The sequence below is a fragment of the Chaetodon trifascialis genome, chromosome 8 (assembly GCF_039877785.1).
Source record: "Chaetodon trifascialis isolate fChaTrf1 chromosome 8, fChaTrf1.hap1, whole genome shotgun sequence".
NCBI lineage: Eukaryota > Metazoa > Chordata > Actinopteri > Chaetodontiformes > Chaetodontidae > Chaetodon > Chaetodon trifascialis.
This window is the reverse complement of record NC_092063.1, coordinates 23,189,484-23,204,921: the sequence shown is the minus strand read 5'-3', so window position 1 is coordinate 23,204,921 and position 15,438 is coordinate 23,189,484. Positions and strand designations below refer to the sequence as shown.

At 40.8% G+C, this 15,438-nt stretch overlaps 1 protein-coding gene across 2 annotated transcripts; it reads right to left on the bottom strand.

Annotated features, from left to right (window-relative positions):
• Nucleotides 1–334: 334 nt before the first annotated feature.
• Nucleotides 335–15,188, bottom strand: LOC139335426 (carbohydrate sulfotransferase 11-like). Of its 2 annotated transcripts, none has more exons than XM_070969024.1 (4): nucleotides 14,995–15,188; nucleotides 2,927–3,003; nucleotides 1,530–1,694; nucleotides 335–1,119 (listed from the first exon to the last, which is right to left on the bottom strand). In XM_070969024.1, the coding sequence occupies exons 1-4, from the start codon at nucleotides 15,086–15,088 to the stop codon at nucleotides 436–438; spliced, it is 1,020 nt and encodes a 339-aa protein (XP_070825125.1). In that variant the 5' UTR covers nucleotides 15,089–15,188; the 3' UTR covers nucleotides 335–435. The 2 variants fall into 2 exon arrangements, with proteins under 2 accessions (XP_070825125.1, XP_070825126.1); XM_070969025.1 differs by having other exon boundaries at nucleotides 1,530–1,691.
• Nucleotides 15,189–15,438: the final 250 nt, after the last annotated feature.

The following is a 15,438-nucleotide window of genomic DNA, read 5'->3' as shown; positions in this document are numbered from 1 at the left end:
AATTGAAAGCGAACTGACAGAAAGGACCTGTTAGTAAAGACAGTTCATGTGGCTGCATTTTCAAACACATTTTGGGAACAACCTGCCTATGCATTCTGTTCTGCTGAGCTTCCAATCAACACACCATTCTCACAATGGAAAGCAAGCCAACCAATGTGACAGATGCTCAGATTACAACATGAACTGTCTGTCTTTTCTTCTCAGGAATAAACTTGGTTCCATTTAGAAAGTTCCACCTAATGAAACCAGAAAATCAAGTTTTTGTTGGACAGTCATAGTGCTTGTGATGGACCACTCCAGGCAGGGATGAAATCTGTACAAAGAGTCCAAAAAAGTGCAAAATGATCCATCGCTACCAAAAGGTCTGAAGGGGATGGAAAACTATCAGCACTAGTCCATCCATGGCACTGATGTCACTCCTCTGTTCTCTGGCCCTCATCGAGTCCTGAGGTACTCTGGTGTGGAGTAGTTGAAGAGCAGGAAGTCCATTCGATACAGGTTGAACAGTTTCTTCTGGTAGAAAGGACTGATATGCTTAAAGAAGCGTGCTGCCATGTTGCCATCGGTCCTGGTGCTTTTACCAGATGTTGGAAACTGAAGTGATCCCTCCACTCCAGCCAACCTGAGCACAGCCTGAGCATCTGGCTCCAGAGTCTCGTACTTCCCCACGACATTGTAGTGGATCAGGCAGGGGTGGCAGAGGGAGTGCACCCGCTCCCAGTGCTCATTGAAAGGTTCCTCCCGTTGGGTTCGAGGGTCCACAAGGTACTGGACAAACTCATGGAAAGAAACGTCATTCCCTTTCTCCAGTGCCTCAGGTTCCGGGTTCGGTCGGTGCCGGCGGATGATCTTGGTTCCGTAACGCTCGTGGAAAGCAGTGTTGTAGTTACGGGTGAACTTGTTCCGGTAGGCAGACACCAGGCGCTCAAAGGGGTCCCGCACAAAGATGAACTTGAGGTAGCTGCGAAGGCGATGGTTGATCTCAGGGACTGAGAACTCAGAAAGTGTGCGGAGGTTACCTGCCACGTGGGCCTCATTTGCAGGGATGGCGAGGGGGTCAGTATAGCGGCCATCACTGGTGAGGACCATAAGAACACGCTTCCAATTGGTGCAGGCTACCTGGAGGTGATTAAAAAGGAGGAAGATTTTCTTTGAGTTCCAAATACACAGTCTTACTTACTACAGAATTACTTTTAACTGAAGAAAACTTAAAAACATGATGATTGTCAGGTAAGTTCTGGAGGTGTAAGGAGCATCTTTTTTCTCTGATATCTAAGCAGATTTGTGCATTGTCTATTCTCAGTGGACACCTGAGATGATGACATTCTTGGAAAGTATAAGTCACACTGAGTCTGAAAATATATGCATCATATCTGTGTATTCAGATTTGAAGGACCATGGTTTTTTACACCACCCTCCCTCAGTGCCCCCCCCCCCCCTTCAAGTCTTCTCCTAGTGAAGTGCACTATCAGTCAGAAAACCTCTGGTCTACAATTTCAGCTGCACTGCTTAATGTCATGGTAACCAACCTTGGGCACATAGCAGTAAATAAGGCTGTGTTTATCATCCACAATAAGGTGTTTGAGATCCTCAGGTGAAAGCACCTGCCGCTTCCTTGTGTGGCTGAGACACGCCTGCTCCAACACCTCCCTGCGGTCTTGGAGGGACCTTTGAGCTGCCAACAGCTCCAGCTGCTTGTAGGGATGTGATCAGGGCGATGTGGGGAACCATGAGGGGGAGAAGCAGAAATAGAAAAACTTTCATAAAATTGTTCTAGGCAAGTTGTTTGTCCAGAGCAACTCCTGTAACCAGTGCTATTTTGCAAGAGCTAAACAGCAGTTCAATAATCACATGACAAATTCAGATGAGTATTAATATCCTGAGACAAGTGGATTTCATATTTAACTTCAATATCTTACAAAAAAATATATAATTACAACCTTGTGGTTGTATGTCTGTACCACCCAGACAAGATGCAGTTTACATTCATGTCTTCACTTACAGACTATTTTTACAGTCCAGAGGACTGATAGAGAGCTTCATCACATGGTGCAACAACAATCACCTGAAGCTCAATATCAGCAAAAACCAATGAGCCTGTAGTGGACTGCAATGCTTCAAATATGGATTTTGCTGCAAAAAAGCTACAAATTGTAAAATGAAGACGCTTCACACACGTCTTCAACCCAGTAGCACAGAAGATCTACACAATCAGTACAGTTTCAATGTGGACCACAAGATTAGTGTTACCAATGCAGTATTGACCAAATGTGAACTATGGTCACAGTCTGAATAATGAATAATTGCCAGAAGGTTTTGACCTTTTGGATATAAATGTATATCTATACAGACAGACAGACAACCCTCCAGTCAACCTCGACCTCCACTGTCGCCGACATGGAGGGATTTAGCTCTCTCTGTTTTTGGGCTCCACCAACTAGCTGTTAAACTGCAAAACTCATCAGCTAGTTGCTAACTGTGTCTGCCAATTGGTGCTGAAAATGTATGAAATGTAACAGCTGCTAGTTACAGCCAAAACATGCGAAACATGTAAGTTGCTTATTTTCTCCAAGCTCAAAGGGATTCAAAGCCCCCATGTTTAATGTTAATTACAGCATTGGACAAATCGAAGTTTTGTCCTGATGGTGATAATTTTAAATATCACTGAAGTAATTACATTTCATCCTGAGGGGGACATGAATGTGTGTCCCAAATTTCACGGCAATCCGTCCCATAATTGCCAAAACATTCCGGTCTAGACTGATCAACCGACTGACAATGCTATCAACAAAGCCATGCTGCTAGCATTGCTGCAAACTAGCATGCAGGGATTTTCAGTAGTTATTGACTCATTACAAAGCTTGCCAGCCCAGCCTCTGAGAGTTTGACAGATCAATGTTTTTTATGTGCCTGTTTGTGTTCTCACCTGGTCTCCGTTGTACAGGGTTTGCAGTGGACTTCTCCTGCTTTTCCCTGGTCTGCTGCCCGTCTTCACTCCAGGATCTACAGTAAGAAAGACAGATCAAAACATCAATTAACACAAAAGTTCTACTTTGCTTATCTTTCCATCATTTGAGTGCATCTCTCACTTTTTCACAGTATTTGGTTGAAAATGGGAAATGGTTGAAAATGGTTACATCATCTGTTACTGATGGATTTTCACTGTGGGTGCTTTGTTGATTTTGTCACCACTGAATTAAGTCTGACCACATTTCTTTCATGTTTTCTTCAGAAGCCTATATGTAGGTCACAAATGAGAAACACATGTTTACTATGAGTCTATGCATTTGCGCAGAGGTTTGAATTACCCTATATAGATGTCCATACAACACTATGGTCAGGTCAGTCACAGCCAACTTTCCAACTCTCCTCTGGTTTTGCCTTTGTCATGACATGATCCCTCTTTTCAAAAAAATCTCCTTCCTTTTATTTATATATTCCATAGGAACATTGTGTTCCCTCTGAACTCTCCCTGTAAATCTTACATAAGTTACTCTTTTCCCTAGTCTCTTGTTGCTCTAGCTAATTTTTTTTCTAACTCTGTCCTTTTTAATTTGACTGTTATCCTTCTGGAAGTTAGTTAACTAGGCCCAGCAAATCACCTGGAGGACACAATACAAAACAAAACAGATTTGGAGACCACCCACTACCACTTCCCTAACATTTCGAAACCAACACTGATTAGCTTGGGGTTAGAACAATGCTTGGCTACAGAACGTGTAATGATGGACCTGTTGAAAGCTCTGCTGGTTTAAAGTTAAAATATCGGGAAGGAGACCTTGTTATCGTCTCTCTTCCCTCCTCCAGCCTCCATGAACACATCTGTCTTCTCCTTCCATCCCCCACTCCCATCCCCCTTCTCTCCAGCTCCCACCCAGGTTTGATGGCAGTCAGTGTTTGGGTCTGCAGCTAATGGAGCTGAGCGAGAAAAGTGATTTGTTTTGCACATGTGGCTAAACAGTGTCAAGGGTTCCTTTACATCTTACACAAAGCTGGAAAGTGATGGAGGTGGAAAGCAGCTTTATGTATAAGAGCATGGAAGAATCGACTTGAAAGAGGGCTAATGGAATGATGAGAAAATGTGATATCATCATGTTGAAAGTATATCAGATGGCAATAAAAAGATGGGAGTAGTGCTAAGCATAGACTGGACACAGAACCCTATTCTCTGCCATTGTTTCTCTTCTTTCTGCTGAGTTCACATTAAGCAAATAAACTGAACTTGTTACTTTGGGAGTATAGTCTCATGAAAAATATATTTACAAACCCTTGTTCAAGAATCAAATCATTTTCTAAATCACAACTGCTTCCTGTCATTTTGAAGACAGAAAAGGAGAACAATTACAGTAATGGTGATTAAGCAAATGCAGTAGAACATGCAGTATAAGAGGAAGTAAGACTGAGACTGTGTGATGCGGCCTCTGTCTGTCCCTCCTCTATGTCTCAGCTCACATGAACCATCAAAATCTTCCACTTCCTCTGGGCGAATCTGCCACATCATCTGAACACACACTGATAGACATCTAAATCTTGCTGGACCATGTTGAAAGCATTACTGCATACAAATAAAATCCACATCTTAGGGTTGATATAGGGCACACATGCAGTTACATCGAGTTTATATAAGCAACTTTATGTACATTATAATGTATATACTGTGTGGGATTAAATGTTTAAAAGTCAGGGTGAATTCCTATTAGGATGAAATTTCAAGAGAAAGGAAGAGGAGCGTTTAGAGAGGTGACAGAAACGGCACACTGCGTCCCAGAGGTTTGGGATAAAAGCCCATCGGGCACAGAAATCAGACAGTCTCCAAGGTAGAGTTCAGCATAATGGATGAGGTGCCTAAGCTCTCAGTCAACAGCACTGCAGTTCACATCTTAAGCAGCTAAGCCTTCTGCAAACTCACAACGCTTCCTCAGGAAGCTGGAAAGTAGGTCAAAAGACACTTGTGGAGGCTTTACTCATATTAATGGTTTATTATCTGTTTTCTACAAACATCTGTGAAGACAACATGACGGAGAGGAAATAAGTGTTTCATCCATTCTGATGTCGCTAGGGGAAGAGGAAAGTAAATGTCAAATATAGTATTTATTTTATAATATATCCATTCTTATCTAAATATGCCACTGCTCCTTAGTGATATTTCAATACAGTGTGAGACATAACTGGCTTATCACTTTCACTTCACTGGCAGATCCCACTGACCACCGGCATGGTGGTGGTGTGCCACTCTTGTTTTGGAGTCACATGTCAATTCTTAGTGGTATGCCACTATGACTAGTGGTCACTATTCCAATGGCAGATATGCTACTAGGCAGTGGGTTTATGTTTTACGGACATATACCACTTCTTCCATTCATGAAAAAATAAAAATGACATTTTGATGTCTGATATGAACTTTTGCTCCCAGCAGCAAAACAGCCAAACCAGAAGTTGTAGCTTATACCAGGGACTCTTACTTGCTTTGTGAATGACAAAGTAAGAGTTAAAAAACAATACAGCGATATAAAGCTGTATGAAACTCATCAGGAACACTCGTGGTTAGTCACAGGTATTCTTTTAGCTAGCAGCAACACACAGGTGGTGACAGAGCTGATGTTAGCAGAGGTGGTAGACACTGTTTGAATGTTAATGATGGACATGCACAGACATGCCATGGGAATTTGAAAATCAATGCGCATCTTAAAGATGATATGGATCAATGTTATCAATGATATCGCATCACTGGTCATTGAATCAATACATCATTCAAAATCGGTGGCTCGTTACGCCCCTGGAATATATCACATTCATTCCATCCGTGACAGCTGTCTAAAATAAGTTGCTATCTTCCAGCACAATGTTGTAGCCACAGGTTTTTACACAGTAAATATCTGTTGTTGGAGCAACAGGTATATAGTGTATAGTTTTTATGTGGCACACAGCAGCAACAGAGAAAGAGTCCTCAGAGGAGTAGTATTACAGCTTAACAGCAGCAACATGATATTTCTTTGCAGCATTTTTACTTGATGTTTCCTTAATTGTTAATATCATTCTAAACAGGCTTTAACTATTGATGATGTTGGAAGAATGCAACCACTGCTACTTGAATTTCTTCATGCGCTAGTCTTGTTTGCAGATACTTATCTGTCATACTTATCTGGACATCATCTCTCAGTGAGTGAATGTATACATGAGTGTGAATGTGAGCTTGTTGAAGGGACGATGGTGCCTTTGTGTCATGACTTTTTTTCAGACTTGCCACTTGATTTGTAGATCTGTACCTCTATAAACTATACTTTAAAATCCAGCTTAAGTCATTCTCTTACATTTTAAGAGTCTATGATTTTTCTTATTCTTTATAATGCATCAACATGTTCACCTGCACTAATATGGTTAATCTTTTCTGTGTTAAATGGAGGAGGCTACTCACTCACTGATCGTCATAAACCACATCTTCTTCTGCGTCGCGTGTTCTATCACACACACCAGAAAACCACCACTTCCTCTCACATCCAGGAAGTGACACAATACTAACAGTTGAAGGGGAGCAGAAGACATCCCTGTCTTATTACCAACACAAACAGGCCTACGCTGAACCTGGATCTGTCTAGTCTGTTGGGCATGTGAAGCTGCACTGATGTTATATTCCCACGCAAACAAGGATCCATTAAGCCTGTAAACTGGTCTGGATCATTATAAACAGACAGCACTATCTTATGACTTCCTGTCAACAGGAAGTTAGTGACAACGTATGTTAAGGAGTATGCTAATCTGCTTTCATGCCGTGTGTTTGTGGGCCCAAAACCAGGGTTCACATTTGAACTTTACTCCCTCTGTAATAACAAAAAAGTGCCAGTTATGTTGTTGTCAGGTGACCAAGTCCATGTAGGGAGCAGTTTGTGGCAGATCAATGAGTCAAACAAAGAACTTTTTCATCCAGAAGATCAGGGTTTGAGTCCCGTATGTAACCAAAAGTCAACAATGACTTCTTAGTTTTAGATTTATTACTGACTTATTAGGCCATCAAACACAGTGCACTCTTCAGCTTTAAGATAGATTTTGTGTTTACCCAGGTTTCTCATCAGGTTAGACGCATTGTCTGCATTAAGTTTTGAAAAGTTTTACTTGAGCTTGAGCAAGCTGCAGAGGTGACATAGTCTGACTCTCTTTTTATAGTGATACTCTAAGTCACTCTCTCACCCAGATGTGCTCTCACATCCTGAAAATTGGCAGTGATTGATTGAACATGCGCTACTAACAGGTAGTGCCAACACAATTCTGTTGGTACCCTAAATTTGGTACCCAACCCTCCCCAATACATCATAACATCTTTGTTTTTAATGTTTTTATTTTTTTAATTTAGAAAATGCTGTGTCCTCCTCTGCAGGCAAATAAGCTTCCCTTTTTTTTTGAAAAACCTCTTCCCCTCTGTGATCATGATAAATTACACAGAGGATTCTGTGGCATCAATAATGTAAATGTTTACTTAAATAGGTAAATGACACTTAATTGCACTTGAAATAAAGGTCTGTCTTTACAAGGGCTACGCAATGGAAGTTTCCATGAGCTGAAAGCATGAAGCATGAAGAAAACCATGTAATTTGATCGAGATATAAAAGTCTGTTTCACAGACCAAACGAAAGTGGCTGAAAAGAGGAGGACGTCAAAAATGAAAACAAGTGAAGGCAATGGGATTATCAGGAGTCACGGTCTGCCAGACTTTCTGTGTTTGTTTTGAGCGCAGCTTGATTCAGAGGTGTCACACCATCCACATGCTAAGAGCTGCAGATGGTGATAATTAGACCAACAAGCTGAGGTGACTTTACGATCAGTCACATGCTTTGTAGTGGAGCAGGAAGTTCTTTTTAATCTTAGTCTTACCTTCTTTACATTCACTGCACAGTTGCTTCAAATCAAAAATGCAACATGAACATTCTTGTAACAGATTTCTGGATTAAGTTACTACATCAACCACCTTATGTCTCATTCAGAAAGTTTCACCCCAAAAACGTTCCATTTCAGGCTGACCCTCTCGAACATTAAAAGGCTTCAGTCTGATGGACTATGAGTTTATTCAGGTTTGACATGAGGGCAGAGGTTCCCCTAAGTGAGGCCCTAACAAGTTTGGGTTATTATTCACCACTGTATAAACACAGTGTGCTTAAGATCCTAGTAGTAGATTTAGAACCAGAAAAGTAAAACACTTTTAACAGCATGTTTCTTGGGTCAGCTATGTTCTGAATATAAAATCATTCATTTTAAACCTGTCCCTTGTCATTAAAATATCTATAGTATGGTTGAGGCACAGGGAAATGCCCGTGGTAATGTGACAGTTTGATACTCATTCCAGGGAATGAGTCTCATTGCTGGTAAGGGTATAAGCACTTGCACTCATTTTTCTGTCTCTCTATAAAGAAGTGGTGGTTGTAGTTTTCTGATTCCAAAACTAACAAACTCCTTCATACCTGAACCCACACAGAAGCTATGAAGCACAAGAAGCCACAGATAGATCAGACAATCACTGCCAATACTGGTTTACAATACAACCATTAAGATGGCAGGCGCAGCGTGACATGACCATGGAGCTCTGAAACTACAACATCTCTCATCTCCAGCAGCAGTGCTTAAGACACCAGCCTCCTCTTGTCTCTGCATACAAATGCACTTCGCTTTAGTCCTTCATCTCGTTAAAACAGTCCTTAATGTTAACAGTTTTATAAAGATGGAAGCCAGAAGGCTTAACAATTTATATGAGCATGTTTGGGTATTAACAAATAGACTTTTGAGTGAGGCAGAACAAACAGCCAGCAGGTGTAGCATGTGCTGTTCAGCAGTCTCTAAAGAGCTGCCAGTATTACGGGGTGCCGTTTGTTTGTTTCACAGCAGGCGCCTTGATGTCAAAGTCAGATGATGAGTGGCAGCATGCACGCATGCATGCGTGTTAAGTTGCACGGGTGTGTTCAATTACAGGATTACACTCTGTATGTTTAGAAATGGGTGCGCATGAGGGTGAACATGTGTGTTTGTGGGTAAATACGTCTTCAGTGACAAAGATTAAAGTGTGTGTTTATGTGCGTGTGCCTACAGCAGGTTTAGCTAAATATGACAATGTGAATTGTGCACTGACTCTGTGTGTGGGCAAGACACATCAGAGCAGGCCTTGATGTTGCCTCTGTTTAGAGTTGTGAGGTGGAATCCATCACTGTAGGAAAAATCTGCACAATGGATTCTGTGTCTGTGAACCAGAGTGTGGAGCATCTGTGATATCGAGCAAAAACATCTTCTAAAACCTGTCATCCCTGTAAAGGAGAACTACTGCCTTAACATATTATTAAGATAAGATAAGATAAGATAAGATAAGATAAGATAAGCTATACCTTTATTAGTCCCACAGTGGGGAAATTTCAGGTATTACTGCAGCAAAAGAGGATAGCAAACATAGGGCATCAGTAAAAGGACATTAAATATTAAATATCAACCAAACAATATAAACAATATAAACAAGGAGTAATGAAATATGAGCAAACAATACTGATATTGCACATTGATATGAATATGAACCATCAGTACTGAAAATTCACACTGAATGATTCATGTGCCCGTGGGCATTTCAGCTTGATCTGACATTCACTAGTGTCTTCCATCACAGGGAAATACAGAGTTTCTGCACCCTCTACTATGTGAAAGCATATACAGCTGCCTCGCAAATGAAGAGGAAAAGTTGGAGATGGTGAATGAGTAGCTAACTGCACCATGAGCAGAGAATATAATCATGGAGGACCCTACCAATTCAGTTTTCATTTTTTCCAGATTCCATTTAATTTTTTCCCAAATTCTCTGTTTTTCAGTTTTTCTGAATTCTTCTCATTTTGTCATGATTATTGTGCCTAATCATGTGGTGGATGGCTAAAATTTCAACAATTTGATAAGAAATATTCAAAATGTAATGAATATCAATGAATGGGATGTAACAAAATATTCTTTTTTTTTTTTTTAATTACAGAGATCTTCTGAGAAATGACACCAAAACATAACAGCACGATTTTTTTTTTCAGTTTTTCATTTTATTCGGCTTAGGCGCTGTGAAAAAAACACGATTTTTACAAATTGCATGTACGTTTTGGAAATTTCCACAATATTCAGCATTTTATAGTTGATTTCGTTTTTACTATCACATTCCGTGTTTCTGTGTTTTCTACATTGCAAAAATCATTGGGCCCAATGTTCATGTTCACTAATGATGATTCTACCAAGAGAAAACCTCAAGGACTACATATGCCAGGTCAGTGTTTCCGTGCCATGTGATATCATACCCAATGACACGTATAACCATATGCTGACTGAGTGTAAGGGCTGATTAAAGAATGACACATTGTACTTCTTAATTTCAGTGGCACTATCTCTCATGCTTTTATCAAATTCTGAAATTCCATGCAAAGACAAAGTTTGGTTTTGCTCAGCGTGATGACAGAAAATGGTTTCCTGTGTCAAACAGCAGGGTTGAAGACTTGTCAAATTAGCACAAGAGTCGATTTCGCTTATCTTGTAAATGCTGACAAGTTCACTCCACCTTTGTCAAGTGCACACACTGCACACCACATGCTGAGCTCAGATACTTGGCATAGTAGCACATACACTCAAAGCACACTCAGAATGATACTGCCTCACAGCACTGGTGAGTCAAAGCAGCCACATAAAAGAGAGTCTGAGAGGAAAGAAACTGGGTGTTCATCTCTATTTTTGTTCAAATTATGATGCATCTAATAAGAGAGGCTGACTGGAAATGGCACGTCAAAAACGTTTTACAATGGCTTGGAAAATCAAACAATTAAGCAGTGATGGGAACAAGTTTCTGCTGATGGAACTGCACCATATTCGCATTTTATCATTAACAAATGAATAAAAAAAAATACAAACTTGTGAAAGCTGAATGGAAACAGGGGCAAAGGGAGATAATCCCTTTTGTAATAAAGAGAACCTCCCAAAGCACAATATTCAGAAAAGAGGGGCAGTGATTACAGGGTTGACTTCCTCTTACCCATCAGCCACAACTATGTCAAAAGCACACAGCGCAAAGCAAAGCAATGATCTACAATCATTATTTCAAGTCCACGCACAAACAGATGCTGCTAAGAAGCTGACTGATTCTTCACTGGCTGATACATCAGTCAATATGTCAGATACAGCCTCAGTCCTTCAGTAGGTGTAGGTGGACTGCTGAGTCTCAAAAAAACATTTCAGTCTTCACCCTCAATGGTTATTTGAATATGTAAATTATTTTCTTGCTTAAGACCGGTTCAGGGTGTACCCCGCCTCTCGCCATTGTAGCTGGGATAGGCTCCAGCCCCCCGCAACCCCGAAAGGGATAGGCGGTATAGATAATGGATGGATGGATTTTCTTGCTTAACTGATTTGATTTAGACTATAAAGTTTTTTCAGTTCCTCTCAGTTTTGCAAAGTCCAAGGTCATGTCTTCAAATGCCTCATTCGTGTAAACAACAGTCCTAAATCCAAAGATATTCAGTTTATTATCATAGAGGACTAAGAAAACCATCAAATATTCACACAGATTACAGAATAAATTATTTTAATGCAGTAAGGTTGTCCAATCATTCTGTCACTGTTCACACCCTTTGGACTGATTCACCATACACTGTAAGTAAACAGCATTAGGGTTAGTCACTTTGGGCAGGTCATTTAAGATATCAGACAAAATGTTGCTCTGCTTCATCATATATTTAGTCATGCACCATGTGCCACATCTTGAACACCGCAGATCTAATTTTAACAAAACCTTAGGTTTTGTAGCTCACTGCTACACTCCAGTGTTTAAAATGAAACTATTCCACACACAAAGGTAGTGCAAATAAAGCTCAAAATAAGATGTATTTGAATCTTAATGGAACAGCAAATGTAATGTGAGTTAAGTAATGAGTTTATAACAGCATGCTGGATAGCACTCATATTTCTTTCCTGAGTGCCAAGCCCAGGGTGTTGGCACAGGAAGGCAGACAATGGAAGCACAACAATAATATGCACTCAGCTTCCTGTCCGGTATTCAACAGCAGGCTTAATTGGGAGATGTGGTTCTGTCAGACAAGTGGACTGGAAACATGATGGTATTTTAAAATGACACAGAGAATGCCTGTGTTCAGCTTACAAGTATAGGACATTCTTCATACCACAGTATATGGTTTTTGGAGCATGTATCTGTCTATGCAGCAACAGCAAGTTATTCTCCTTTTGGGAAGGGAGAGCTTGGCAGCATTTGGTGTTAAATGAGGGTTTGACGAAAGCAATGAAATGAGAAATAAAACACAAGAGGCGAAAATAGTCCCGAGACATAGCGGACAACAGCTGGTACAAAAATTTGTACATTTATACAAAAAATAAGCTTTTACAATGGGGCTTCACAGCTAAGAGTCTGTATAATTATTGTATGATTCATAAGACTGTGACAGTAGCCTCATGCCACAGTAATATAACCAACCACAGAGTTAAGTTCATTACTAGCAGCACTGCTTTCTTCTCTTTCCTCTCAGCCAAGCACCCACCTCTCCATCAACCAGGCAGCACTCCTCGAACCTACATTTCTCATCCTCTGTATTCTGGTGTTTGGGTGATTGTCAAACCTTCAAACACCAAGAAAGAGCATTAATTGGACCATGCTAAATCACATGATAAATCTGATCACAGCTTTGCAGATGTCACAACTGGACAGAAATTTGGCATATGAACATGCGGTGAAAATGCATTCCAAAAACTACCGGTGTTTCACATCTTGACACTGTCGTCATCATCCAGATTGAAGTGTGGCATTACATCATGGCGAAGATGTTTCCATGGGCCTACATAATGTGTGACAGCCAGTGGGCTGTCAGCAACATCGGTGGTAAATATGAGGTGTTGATATCAAGTCTTAAATGCTCTCTTTGGAAAGTCAATCCAGGGGTTTTACATGTCCTGTTAATGAAGTATCTGTGAGGGAGAAGATGTTCTTAATCTGTATTCATCACAATATCCATCCTTATACCAGATATAACTTTATACAGGAGGTTTTGACAGAGACTGATTTGGATCTCAAAATTGAAAAAACAAACAAACAAACAAACAAAAAAAACCCTTATTTATCAAGAATGCTGGAAATGTATTTAAGAATGCAAAAACAAAGAATGAGTCCATTTTTTTTTTCAATTAAGCATACTTTTTCAGTATTTAAAGTAATGAAACATCTATACTGTAACATTTTGGTACATGCTGCAACAGATTATTTTTGTTAAGGACTCCTGGCTGGTTCTTTCACTCATGTTTAACTTCACTCTGCTCCAGCTACAAACAGAGTGGAAGTGAGAAATGAAAAGCCATGGAAATGACCGAGATAATACAGAACTAAACAAGAAATCTGGTGTTACTTTTCAAACTGTCTCTGTCTAGATACACAGTAATTAAGGACGCCCTGTGCTTTGTGGACATCCTGTGAATTAGTCCTCTCTAATGTGGCTCCAACATGCTTTTCATGTGGTCTGCATGTCTACTCATGAGGCTGTAAAGCAGACAAGTCTAAACAGGTCAGACAGCCAGGATATATACACCTAGTTGGTGCGGGGGGAGGGGGGTCAGTGGGAGTGCTGAAGTGTGTTGCTTGTTGGTTTAGCTACACAAGGTTTGTGTGCCTGCCAGTGAAAGCTATGCATCTATTCAATGAGCGGTGGTCTATAAAAGGTGATTTACTGCTGAGGTTTTCAACTGTTCCATCATGGGGTGTGTGTTCGAGACAGTTCAGGAGAAGTTATGGGTGTAATGATGCTTTTCAATGTTTCACAATGTATTAATTACTATCTTTGATATATTGCGACACATATGCCAACTGCAGATGATTCAGTATGTGCCTTGATGTGTGCCTCACCAAAGCTGTGAAACATCAACCAAAGCATGCTGTGCAAAGTCCATCTCACTACTGTTCCATTTCAACAAAAGCCCACATTGATAGATCCAGCTCCCGATGCCCAACAATATCACCAAATCCTGGATACTTGGCTCTCCTCTCTGCAGCATTCTTCTCCTCTCCTCTCCACTATTCACAAACAAAGCATCTCTCTTTTTCTTCCTTTTTTTTTTTTTTTTTTTTTTACATCAAATGCTCTCCCTCCTTGTCCGAAATGCCCATATGCCATTTAGCCTTGCCCTATATGATGACTGCAAATCAATCATCTACCTCTTTGTCTCAGAGCTCTGATTCCTCTCCCTGGGAGTCTGCAGTCCCCTGAGGGCCGGTCTCTCTCTCAATGTCCAGAGCAGACTCAGCCCCGGAAACAAAGGGGAGACGAGAGGTAAGAGGAGGAGGGTTAAAGCTGAGGAATGCAGGGGGTCTGGGGGGGGGGCTTTCAAAACATGACACTCTTCACAGAGAGCTTATTCATACTTCATTTCATTCACATTTCATGCTGTCTCTGCACATGCCCTGTGTATCACACAGGTGTTCCAGTGCTGCTGCTTGTGTCAGAATTCTTATTTACCAAAAATGCACAAACCTAGCAAAACCATACATCCCTACTGAACTGCCTGAATGCTGAATTACAAGTGTATGGGAGACCACCACACTCCTTTAGCCACCAGTTATTACTTCTGTATTGTATGCACAGTACATATGTAATGTTATGTTTGTCGCTATGTTACATTCATATATTGTAATATGTTCACAGCAACTTATTTTTAAACTCAAATCAGATGTTTTCACTGTAGTTATCTGCGTCTAGTTTTAGTGTCAATTAAACACAACACCAAACAAGATTGTGGGTGCACCCAAGTGGAGCGAAGGTAAATGTAATGCGGACTTATGGATACAGAGCAACGTTATACTTTTACTTTCATTATGGTCACTTGACTGTATATCTAGAGTAGTATTGCGGTCGTATTTAAACATAAGAGCGTTAATTAAATAGCCTCGTATTACAAACATGGTCAGTGTAGTTATTTTTGCCAAGAGGTTGAGCATGAGTGGGGTCTTACCTGGCTTAGTGATGCTCTGAAAGTACAGCACGATAACGAAGAGCGAGCCGAGGCACGTCGCCAGAAACAGGCGTCCTCCTTTGGGCATCCTCATCCTGAAGCCCCACTCTGCTGGCGGAGCCCCCGACCCCTTGTCGCTGCCTCGACACGGTTCATACGAGAGCACCCGGCAGAGGATGTGAGACTCTCCGAAGAGTTAGGAGCCTATTTATTAATTAAAAAAAAAAAAGTAAACAGAAAAAAAACAACAGCCCATCCAAGAGTAACGTTAGTTGGGTTATTGAACGACACAATGATTTGCCGTTAATTTGAACGTTACTGGGACATCCGACCGCCGGGTTTTCAGACAGGCTCAACTTAATAACGATGACAAATTAGGCAAGGTCACCTTAAATGACATATTAATAACGTTACGTTGACATGACAAGCGCGAAAGCCAAATTG